The 12,792-nt window shown below is 31.1% G+C and overlaps 1 protein-coding gene across 2 annotated transcripts in view; it reads left to right on the forward strand.

Annotated features, from left to right (window-relative positions):
• The window catches only part of LOC149483348 (uncharacterized), a 74,368-nt gene that overhangs the window by 38,525 nt on the left and 23,051 nt on the right, over nt 1–12,792 (forward strand). Inside the window, exons 3-4 of one of the 2 annotated variants that reach the window (XM_089702416.1) lie at nt 1,907–2,039; nt 4,519–4,664. In XM_089702416.1, coding sequence (XP_089558542.1) covers nt 1,907–2,039; nt 4,519–4,664 — 279 coding nt within the window. The remainder of the gene's footprint in view (nt 1–1,906; nt 2,040–4,518; nt 4,665–12,792) is intronic. The other variant, XM_089702417.1, reaches the window with a different exon arrangement.

Consider the following 12,792-nt stretch of genomic DNA (forward strand, 5'->3'; position numbering starts at 1 on the left):
ATCTAAGTTCACCTGTGACGAGCTATATCAATTTATTGTGACATAAATATTTACAAAGCGAACAGTTAAGCGGGATTATTACAAATCCGATTAAACCTACGTTAAATGAAAAATGTGTTGCTGTTAATCCTTAGTTGTGACGACACGGGCTGTCAAGCCTTACCCCATTATTTTTAGTATTGTTCCATATTTGTGTTGTTCTCATAATAATATGAATAACGATGGAAATAGAAAATTAACGTGTTAAGTTCTATTGGATTTAGTCATTGTTCTACCTCATTTACTCAAAGTCCTATGCTGTGTATCTCTATAGACTGTAGTCTATAGATATTTATTCTTCTTTATTTTTTTCATCATATTTACTCGCACGTCCTCAACTGTTATTTATTTTCCGTTTTTATTTATCCAGTTCTAATTACTTATTAACACTGCTAAATATACACATTTTAAATGACACTCCTACATAACCTAGGTAGGTACATTGGCAAACAGTAAAGGTTATGTCAACATGTTCCACTTTTAGAATAGTAAACGTAAAACAAAGGCATATTTGTATATTTAATATTAACAATATCGTGGACGGGTAACCGACTATTTTCCATATTGGGGAACCTTTTGCAATCTCTTGTACCTGAACCTTGGAGTCATTTACATGTGAACTACCCATGGGATTCTAGTGCAAAACAGTTTTTATTAAAAGAACAGGTATACATATTTTCAAGACATACATATTTTTTTATTTATTAAAGTGAAACTTTTATTACATCGTCTCAAACTTTTTGGTCTGTGTAGCGCATGTCGCGTGTTATCGCGGCTGCCGAGTAGGTATACCTACTCGGCAGCCGACCGACACGCGACATGCGCTACACAAAGCAGTGTTCGGAACCGTTCGAACAGTTTCACTTTTACCGTGGTTTCATAAAACCACACAACATTTTTTTATTTTAATTTAATTGTTAATATAAGTAGGTACTTTATTCAGTTCCTGTTGTTTTAAAACAATACCACTGTATATGTTTTTAGCTAATTATCCTTGTTAAGTAGTTAAATATTAAGATCTCAAAAATTGTCATCTTTACGTCTAACTTTGCTACTCCTTTGTAAAACATTCTTCAAGGCGTAAGTTTTAAAGTATTAAACTTGTTTAATGGCTAAGTTAAACTTAAGCTTGATTAAAATTTTAACGAACTTTGTGTTAGTTTTCTGTGTAGTTTCTTGGTTCAGCATCTTGTAGAAGTCCGATTACATATTTTTTCCTACCGAAGCTATCATTATACAGTTATAAGATTAATTCCTAAGTATATCAATATGTTTTTTGTGTAACAAATATATAGTAAAAACATAATATCTGCAGTACCGTAATTATATCTACCTAACACTTAGAAACGTAGGTACAAGAAATTAAATCTTTCCAATAATGCTTCAATAAATACTGTTCAAAGATTTACGTCAGTTTAATTTAATAATTTGAAAACATACAACAGAGACAAGTATAGCAATTATCACCATTTAGTCTTTAAGCTCTTTAAAATGTGTACAAACATTGCGATCTCAGACTGTCTACCCAAACTCTCTACATTTTAACCTCGCAATCTACATTCCTTATAATATTAACAGCTTCAGTACTAAAATTCATACTAAGTATCGCCGGTACTACTTGTAATAGAATTTTTTGCTGAGTGATAAACCATACATTTGATATTTTATAGGTATATACGTATTGGTGATAAAACTTCCAAGTAACATAGCATAAAGTTATTTTAATAATTTAATTTTGAATCGATGAATAAACAAACATTAAAATTATTAATATGTTTCTTGTGCTCTCGATCTCTACATAAAAACGACAGTAAAAAAGCGTTATAGTAAAACTTTTACAAAATTTAAATTATTTTATTTTTCATAGGTTCGATGGGCCCAGGGGTGCCTGAGAATATAACTGTCACCTTTCTGAACCCCACGACGGTACGCGTGTCTTGGTCCACTACAGCAGAGTTGGTGGAAAAGTATGACGTCACTTACAAGCCCTCTGACGCGAGGTAAGATGCGCTGATCACGAGAATATTACAATATATTTACTTATTTATTGTACAGTTGTATTGTAACTAATTTTCATTATAAACACCGACCGTAGTCGTGTTTTAGTTAATCATAGTACATAGATTTTTAAAGCATATCTAAATACTATCGCTACATGAAAACAATGGTTTACTCTTAATCTTTTATATATTTAGATATTTTATTATGTATATATTTAGATATTTATAGAATCTATGAATGTGACTAGGTTAACGCTTAAAATATGGATAGTTTTCAGTGTTTTACACGGTCACTTCAAGCAGTTATTGTTGCTATAAAATACGTAACTAAGTAGCATGTTTGAATCTCACATAAATGAATCCATTGCGATTGGCGAAGCGTTTAAAATTTGATACAAATCTAAAGCTTTTTCTGCGTAGTTTTTTTAATCTATTGCGCAAATGCGAATAATTTAATGATGTTTAGAATAAACATTTTGTTAATTCGTATGTTAAGCGGCTGATATATAATCACTAAGATGCTTATTAATCGTCCAGAAAGTAATAACACTAAATAACACGATAGATAAAGTAGATACTCTTAATTTACACTTTTCCACATAATTTATTTATACTCTTTATTTTGTAGCTTGATATTCCGTTCATATGTTCTGACCGTAATTCGAGTGCAGGTGGGCGTTACATAAATCTTCTGTTAGAGCTAAAGTTCTCAAGTCGTTAATACATTTATGCATGAACGTATAATTGCTTTATGTTCTACTTCGATCGAGTAAAATTTATTGTAATCGACATGTGGATTTTCAACGGAATAATTGCGCGGATTATTTTCATGTTGCTTTATGCGTGTTATGTGTGATTTAATTTGCATTAAAGTAGTTCATGTGTGAATTTCATATGATTATCATCCATTAAACTATTAAATAATACCTAATATTTATTGAATTTCAATATATTGATATATTAAAATTCAATAACTAGAGGTGGAATACGCAGTTACCTATTACGCTACGCTGTAATGCTTCGATATGGCTTTGATGAATATGTTGTAAATACCTTCATCATTTGTAGGAGATAAAAATATTATGACAAGGTCCTCATAATCAGTATTACATATTGATATTTAGTGCTAGTTCCTAGCCGCGGCGTAACATGCACATTCATTCAATGAAATATCGCGTAAAGATAAATTTTTCTTCTACTTGTTTTTTGAGGTTTGACTTTTGAAAGGAGCTTGATAGTCGAATTTTTAACTTGTCTACGAAACTAGTCAAGAAATTTACTTTAGCGTTATATTTTTTGATTAAAATTAATACATATTAAGCAATTTTTAATTCAGTCGACTTTATACAAACAGAAAAAAACATACTAAAAAGCAGTACAAACTCGTTTAAATATTTATTTTTAGTGACTTAAATTGACTGGGCTTTCAGAAAATACATAATTCCATGTTAACATGCATTAAATCAACCCTTGTTTCGTTTCAGCTGTCCATTTTTTTATGAAATAATGGAAAAGCATTAACTTTTTTGACTCCACTCATATACATGACGAATTCTAAAACAGAACTTTGCCTTTTAACACTTGGATATCGTACAAAACTTAATGAAGTACAGATTTATTTTATAAGGGGTTTTGTAGCAAACTAATAAATATTCAAGCTAATTTACAAGCAAAAGGCTGAATTTTAGCATCTATCAGAGTTCAGAGCTCTAGATAATGGAAGTAGAACAACATTATGCTTGAATAATAATCAATTAGTGGTTTTAAGGTTCTTAATATTATGTTAATCTATTCAAGATTAGTTTGGCAAATATAATAATTAATTACAACTCATTTCTCGGTACAATTCAACTTTACTTTTAACTTTACTTTTTATTGTATCTTTAAAAATGTCAAGCAAATAAATTCACGTTAAAACAAATCCTGTGCCATGTAGAAAATCCAAGCAAACTATATAAAGCAGAAAATATGATATTTTCTCATACAGCAGTTGAAACCTTATAAATTTATACGGCGTACTTTGTTTTTGCAAAGAGAAATGAAACAACTAGAGTAGGAATCAAAGGTGCATTTCAGTGAAAGGACACGCTTTGAACACGAAACGTGTTATAGCGAGAAATTTAAAATTGCTTGTTATTTAAACAAAATTATATTCCTATTTATATTTGTAACATGTGCACGCTTTTAATAAACTATTTTAAACGATTATCCAATTATACGTTAGGCTTTCATAATGAATGTATGTTTAGCATTTATTTTGAAACAATTAATGTTATGCATTTCACGATCATTCACTACACGAAAATAGTTAATTGAAGGAAATAGAAAGACCTATATTTAACATGAAAATCAGTTTCAAGTACAGATTTTGTTTAGAACGGGTGTAGGACACCCTTTATAAAGAAGATCTGAACCCGATCGGAAGAAACATTAGTGTAATTTACTCAATTGATTACGAAATTGACTCATCGTCGATTAGTTACAGAGTGGTGCTTGAAGTGGCTGGTAACTCGGATGCAGTAATCCTAAGTGGGCTGGAGGCAGACACCCAGTATCAAGTGACGGTCGCCGCGCTCTGGGGAGGCCATAAGTATAGAAGCCGGCCTATTGTTTTCCGCACGCTGGGTGAGTCAATTGTGTAGCTTTCCGTGAACATTTTGTTACACCTCGGAAATTGTTCGCAGTTGGAGCTTTTCTTTATTGAGAGGTTAGAAGGGGTTAAGAATATTGTGAATAATATAAATTGAATGTGCGAGTAACATGTAACTGAAATGATATTTTTATTCATTTTACACTAGACAAGCGTGTGATTCTATGAATATTTTATGAGTGTCTTCTTTCATAAAGACGTACAAAATTCTGTAGATACCAACAAGGTTTTTAAGTAAGGTTGTTCATATAAGCAATTGCATATTTTATTTCAATTATTAAAGAAACACGCTGATAATAAATTATAAATATCTCATATTTTGAAAAAAAAAGCCTTTACCTTTACCTTTTAAAGAGCATAATAATTCATTAGCATTGTTAAGAAAACTGAATAATGGAAATGTTATTTTACCAACCTTATCACGACTTTATTTTATTCCGCCTGGCTTAATTATTGTCCTTTTTCATTTAATTATAATTAAGGTATACTTTAATGGCATAAAGGTCACTTAGTTGAAAATTTCTCAAATTATGAAGTACAATAGTCCAATCTGGAAGACACAAAAATTTATTAACTTGTGTATAATGTTGTTAGATTATTCAAAAAAAGTTTTTATTGAACCCCGAAAAATGAAATTAATTTGGGTTAATTTTACAGTTGGTAATTTTCTATAACGGAAGCAGTAATTTATCTTGAATGTCTAAGCTTATTTTCCTGGTACATTAAATACCCGTGAAGTTTCAGATTTTCATCCATTGAAAAGTTTTAGGTGAAGGCTTTTTAGGGATTAGCGTTAATTTCTGTTGCTGAAATTTTAGTAATTCAATCTTTAGTAATAAGGGTAGTAAAGTTATGACAACAAAAGGTTTAAACGTTCATTGTTTTGTTAAAATAATTGCTTAGGAAATTAAGTGATTTTTCTTTTTTATTACTGAGGGCTTATGCCTCATTAGATATTCTCAGAGTAGCTCAAATATGAAATCATTTTCAGTGACAAAAATGTTGGAAAAAATGTGAAGCAGGATTTTTGTTTTCAGTATAAGACTGTTTATCATTCTATTAAAATATCCATCCAATATAAATAAGGACTTTTCCAAACCCACTTCGGGATTTATTGGATAATATTTTTGTTTATATAAAAATAAATTTAAAATGCACACTAATTCATTTTAAAATTTAATAAGCCCAAAAAACGTACCTGCATTTAACATTCCCAACATTTATAAACTGTTTTCGCAGTTCCACAAACAATTTTATATGACTTACTCTGTACATATTTTATACTTAGCAATATGGAACATTTTAGCCCGGCAGCCCCGTCATTAATCATTTCTAAACATCACTTTCACGACTGTTTTCGTCTAAGAAATGCTCGCAATATAAACTTTGTACAACAAATATTAACAGTTAATATTTTAAGGAATGTGTCACATTGTTTTGTACGTCTTTATTAATAGTCCATAATAGGACTTTAATTACTAGAAACGAACTTATAATGTGCGTTAAATGAATAGCCCCCGGCTTCCCTTGTGGCTTGTGTAGGTGGTAGGTACATCCGCTAACAATAGCATAATACATATAATATGTGATAATCCTGTGTGTTATTACGTTCTATCTAATAAACTTTCAAGTTTATAACATATTAGCATTCCGCCCGTGGCTTCGCCCGATTTGACTAAAACCATTTAAATTAAATTATATACTAAAAGCTTCCTCTTGAATTACTCTATCTTTAAAAAAAACCGAGTCAAAATCCGTTGTCTAGTTTCAAATATTTGAGCATACATAAGGGACAGAGAAAGTGACTTTGTTTTATACTATGTAGTGAAGTTGGACATAAGATCAAATTTCTTCCCCTGCTAAGTCCTACCAATACTCAACGATATCAGTTTATTAACATTGCATTTCAAGATCATCCATTCCCATCATTACACATTCAATGCTCTTTGCATGATGACGTATTTAATTAATTAATAAAACTAGGTCAATGACACTTGTACAGGTCGAAATGATAATTCCATGCACCTGTTGCGTGATACCCGTGCGTGTGTTCAGTCCTTGGAGACATTTACGAAACGGGGCAAGTCTAATTCCCTTGTTTATACTGTTTATTTTAACGAACAACTGTTTGCAAGTGCGTATCCTTTGTTAATGGGAAGGTCTAGGAATTTGTTAGTTATTGCGCAGTAATGTTCAAAGTAGCGTTTGTGGAAGAACGATTTACGTCAGATTTGTATATACAGTGCCACAAACTTATCTGACCCGGTGGCAAAAACTGGAACTACGTGCCGCCATTTTGAAATGTCACATTTTCACAGACTTTTCATACGGAATATTTTGTTTATATAAAAGAAAGCGACATCAGTGACACTGTCACCGGGTCAGATAAGTTTGTGGCACTATACCTTACCTTAAACGTAAGCAAATTTACCTACCCATCGAATGAAATCAAATTAAAAAATTGTTCAACTAATACTACTTACACATTATTCAATAAAATAGTAGGTGTTAAATAATTATTCTGATCAAAATATAAAATTATATGTCTCTAAATTCTAATCTATACGTGTTTAACCAGTCAGATGAAAGCGTAGTTACTGCATGATAAAACCTTTTTATCCCAATTAATGAACTGTGAAGCCGTATTCTAAATGAGATGCAAATCGCAGCTATTTCCTGTTAATATAGTCTCTTAGTCAAATAAAATACGCTTATGATTATTTAATATCTACCATTCAGTCCTATAAAGTAAATATAAACCGCTTTCATCAGGAACCGATAAATAATTTAATGCATTGCAATAAACCCAGTACAATAAGGTCTATAAATTCAGGTCATATCGACTAGGTACAATGAATACTTTGGCACGAGACAAAGCTGTTTATCTTCATCATGCCCTTTGTAATACGAGAATTACTCGTTGCGGTGTTAAAATTTCACAAAGCTGGCACTCAGCCAGATAGTTCATTTACCGCGGCTGATCTTCCTGATGCACTTTTGGTGTGTTATTCCTGTATTAGCGAGTACATCGGTTTTAATTACGTGTTGCTAAACGAATTGTATGTATATAGTGCTAGAGAAATGCTCATATAATATTCGATATAAGATCTTGGATAAAACGATCGTTTAAATATTATCATTATTGATATTGCAAACTATGCTTTGTTTACAATAGGTACAGTGGTGGACGTTTAATTAGAAACACGTAACTCGATGAAGTAGTCATCAAATTCATTTAACATTTATGTATTAACGTATTAGAGATTAAGTATTATTTCATATGTAATAGAACACTCGTTTATCTAGTTTTATAAGAAATTGCTTAATTTGAATCAAACGTTAGCTTAAATTAATAAAATTAAACAACTTTAAGTGAAGTCTGATTTCCGAGTATTTTCAGTCTGGACAACAAATTAGAAACAGCATGGTTTGAGTGTTCCAAAGTCAAAACCTGTTGAAATGCCGCCAATATTTTTTTCTTCTACGAATATTTGCACCGTTTTTTAAACATTCCATTTAAAAGTTTCTGAAAATTAATTTGCTTTGCAGTATAAATGGGTAAAAGTAAGATTTGTGACCCATCAACAAGAAAAATAATTTTAAGTTTACAGTTTGACAAAAACTGGAGTTACAGGAAACTTGCAAATCATTTAGAGTGTTCGATAAAAAGATATTCAATGCTACAGTTTATTTAAAAGAGCATGGTACTTCTGATTAAGTGCCTAGAAAAGCTCGACCATGAAAAACCACTGCTCGCGAGGATAGGCAAATGATTCTTTTGGCAAAGATGGATTCATTTAAAAGTTAAAATTCTATTATAAAATTAGTTTTTTCCGAAGATGAACCTCGCAATGTGTCGATGAGATCGGTTCGCAAGCAACATTTTTTGGAAGAGACGCCAGGAAAGTACAGCTTCTTACTAGGCAGTACAGCGACAACAACGATTTTCATTCACTAAGAAATATTGTTCGTGGACAGTCCGCCAGTGAAAAAGTTTTATTTTGGTACGAAACTAAAATTAATTTAATCAATTCTGATGGCAAAGCATACGCGCGTCGTTCAGTTAACCATGCCTTAGATAATAAATAAACAGTTCAGCATGGCAGAGGAAACAGTATAGTATGGGCACGTATGGGGTTGTTTTAAGATTGTTATAATCTTTATAAACAACAACGGCTTTACAACGGTAAAGCCGTTGTTGTTTTACAACGGTATGAGATTTTAACACGTTTGCAAAAACATATTTCTTAATAGAATTGGAACCTTTAAATGGATCCATTTTTGCGAAAAGAATTATTTGCCTATGCTCGCGAGCAGTGGTTTTTCATGGTCGAGCTTTTTTAGGCACTTAATCAGAAGTACCATGCTCTTTTAAATAAACTGTAGCATTGAATATCTTTTTATCGAACACTCTAAATGATTTGCAAGTTTCCTGTAACTCTAGTTTTTGTCAAACTGTAAGCTTAAAATTATTTTTCTTGTTGATGGGTCACAAATCTTACTTTTACCTATTTATACTGCAGGGCAAATTAATTTTCAGAAACTTTTAGATGGAATGTTTAAAAAACGGTGCAAATATTTGTAGAAGAAAAAAATATTGGCGGCATTTCAACAGGTTTTGCCTTTGGAACACTCGAACCATGCTGTTTCTAATTTGTTGTCCAGACTGAAAATACTCGAAAATCAGACTTCACTTAAAGTTGTTTAATTTTATTAATTTAAGCTAACGTTTGATTAAAATTAAGCAATTTCTTATAAAACTAGATAAACGGGTGTTCTATTACATATGAAATAATGCTTAATCTCTAATATGTTAATACACAAATGTAAATAAATTTGATGACTACTTCATCGTGTTACGTGTTTCTAATTAAACGTCCACCACTGTATGTTGTTAATAAAAATATACTTATGTAGGTACCTAAACATAAAATTGCAGGCTTCGTTTACCTAAATATTTGTAAAAATTGTTTCCTCGCCAAAATATTTGTTAACTTACATTTTTAACGCTCTTATAAAATATTTTACTTTATAATTTTGCGGTTAAGCCATGGAACACAGTAAAAAGACTTAAAATTCATAATGAATAAGCAGCAGTCATAATAATGTAAATTTATCATTTTGCCGGGTAAAAACTGCTGGAAATCATGGATCTGGAAAATTGCTTGTATTCTTGCATTTTTAAATTATGCTTAGCTTAAGGGTTTCATGTTAATTTACATTTTTAAGCAAGATAAAGCCTAGCGTAATATAAAAACACAAAATGCTTAATGTATTTAATAATATTTCTCTATTTTAAAAATATAAATACAATTACATACCTGGAAAACGAGCTGGTGAAGAAACAAACTTTTGAAACGCAGTAACATAAAATATATTTATTTCACATATCAAAAGTTCTCTCTTCTAGATTTTATGAATTGTAAGGAATGCACGGATTAAGGAATTCTCTGAAAATACACGTTACTCATGCACTATAAATGTTGCAGTATAAATTCAATAATCACTGGGAACACATACCTACGAAAAACAAAATCGTTTTTATCTGCGGTTACTCAGTGCGGTACAAATTTTCGACGCATTTAACAAATTCCAAATTTGAAATTCGCGCCATTGTTTTTTTTTCTTAAGCAGTCTGTGTCACCAAGGAGTTTGATTGAAGCGCGGTACAATTTTCGACGCATTTAACAAATTCCAAATTTGAAATTCGCGCTGTTGTTTTTTTTCTTAAGCAGTCTGTGTCACCAAATAGTTGGATTGAAGGTAAATCAAATAAGGTACAACTACCAAATTTTAAATAAATAAAATGAAAAATTAGTAAAGTTACTTATTAAAATAATAATTATTATCTTGCTTACAATAATTTTATATCTTTTATCGTATATCTATTATATTTTCTAAACACACTCCTTCGGCCAAATGACAAATAATAACTCCTGCTTATGAAAATATAAAGCAACGAGAATTTTAGAATAAAATACACGACTTAAAAGGATATGCAACCTCATAATTATACCTATTATGTATTTCAGTTTTGAAGTTAACGTACGTACTTCTTAAAATTTTAGACAGAAATTTGAAGAACACTCATAATCCTTAACAAGGTACTTACAAGCGTGTTTCGACTTTGAATACAAAATGTAATAGTCCCTTTGCAAGATAATTGGAATGTCATGAACAGCTATGCCGATTCGAGGTACAAAATTGTTTGTTATCGACAAATTATTCCGGTTCAGTGACAATGCATGTGGATGTGTATTATTTACCGATTGTCATTGGCATGGCAATAATAGTAATTAATATTATATAAGTCTATGTCTAAAATTATCCCAACTATTATTGGAATAATTTAGTTGCTCATTTACCACGTGTTTGATAGAATCTATCTATTGTTTTCGTAATATAACTAAAATCTCTTACAAATGTTTGATTTGAAACAATCCATATCACAGAATACACACTTGCAACTACTTGTATAATAGATATACTGCGAAAAATAAGAAGTGAGTCACATTTTTTAAAATAAAATGCACGTAATTTAATATTACAAAGTTGTGATTGTGTCTGGCCACAGAAAGTACTCGCTAATTAGTGCTCTTTCCTCGAATACGGTTGACGGGGAAATTTTTAAATTAAATTTTATTTTGTTGTTTATATTTAAATGGGTTGACTTCGCCTCGTCCGGTCGTAATGCTCAAAGTGACTAAAAAGATATAATAAAACCGACCAAGAGTCAGACTCGCGCACGAAGGGTTCCGTACTATGGGGGGATTATTTTTAATTTTTAGTATTTGTTGTTAAAGCGGCAACAGAATTACTTACATCATTTGTGAAAATTTCAGCTTTCTAACTATCAAGCTTTATGAGATACAGCTTGGATACAGACAGACATACAGACAACGAAGTCTCAGTAATAGAGTTTAACCCTTTTGGTACGGAATCCTAAAAACAAAATTGCTAGCAAATGTATTTATAATTCAATTTGTAGCGTTTCCTGATAAAGCGTACAAATAAATTTATTAAAGTAAAATTTAATTTGTGGTACGTTAAATATTCGTAAAACAACTGAACTGAATATAATTTTCAAATATTAATTAAATATTTCATTATATGATCCATTAAATTAATAAATTTTTTACCCGATTGCGACAACAGGAGGGTTATGTTTTAAGAGTGTATATATGGCGTATGTATGTATGTATATTTCTTTGGCATGCCCTAATGCCCTCAGTCGTGAGAGTGACAGTGGGTACACGAAAATAGGTTTTTTAACGGTGAATATACGGTGTATATAAATATCAATATATAAAAATAACTTTGTGTTATTAGGCTTTCGAATAAATCAGAAAGATGCAGACTTGGTTTTTATATAGGTTTATGGATTAATTCTTGTTATAAACAAAGTAAATATCCACAATCCACATAATAGGTACCTAGTACAGTAACGATGATTTAGCTCTTACAGTCTGTTACTATCGGTAAGCCCCTTAATATACGCCCATTAGCAACAACGATGTTATTACTAAAGTCATTAATACCGCACTTAAATTGCATTCTTGAGCTTTCCCGCTATTGTTGTTTAACTATTTTTAAAATTGATCTTGCCTCTCAAAGTTAATGTAAGGAAAAATAACATAATATGCGTGTTCTATCAAAAGCATAAGAAAGTCTTGGTCATAGAAATCTAAATATTGTTGTTTAGATTTCTATGGTCTTGGTTCTTATTTGAGATATTATTATACCGGAATGCCTGTTATTATCTTAATGTATTAAAAACTAGCTAATCCTTGACAGACGTTGTTCTAACTTCTACCCTATTGCCCGTTTATCGTATTTTCTCTATAAAAGAACCTGCTTGTGCCTTAAAAAAAGTGTTAATGATAATCTTACGCTTAGCAACACATTCATTATTATATAGATATAGATTACTATGTTAAATTTATGAAGAACTAGATTTCCGCCCGCGGCTTCGCCCGCGTTTTCAAAGGAAAACCCGCATAGTTCCCGTTCCCGTGGGATTTCCGGGATAAAACCTATCCTATGTGTTAATCCAAGTTACCCTCTATATGTGTGCTAAATTTCATTGTAATCGGTTCAGTAGTT

The sequence above is a fragment of the Colias philodice genome, chromosome 13 (genome assembly GCF_061535455.1).
Source record: "Colias philodice isolate Cphi_HAF_F1 chromosome 13, ilColPhil1 Martin Lab GWU primary, whole genome shotgun sequence".
NCBI classification, from domain to species: Eukaryota; Metazoa; Arthropoda; class Insecta; order Lepidoptera; family Pieridae; genus Colias; species Colias philodice.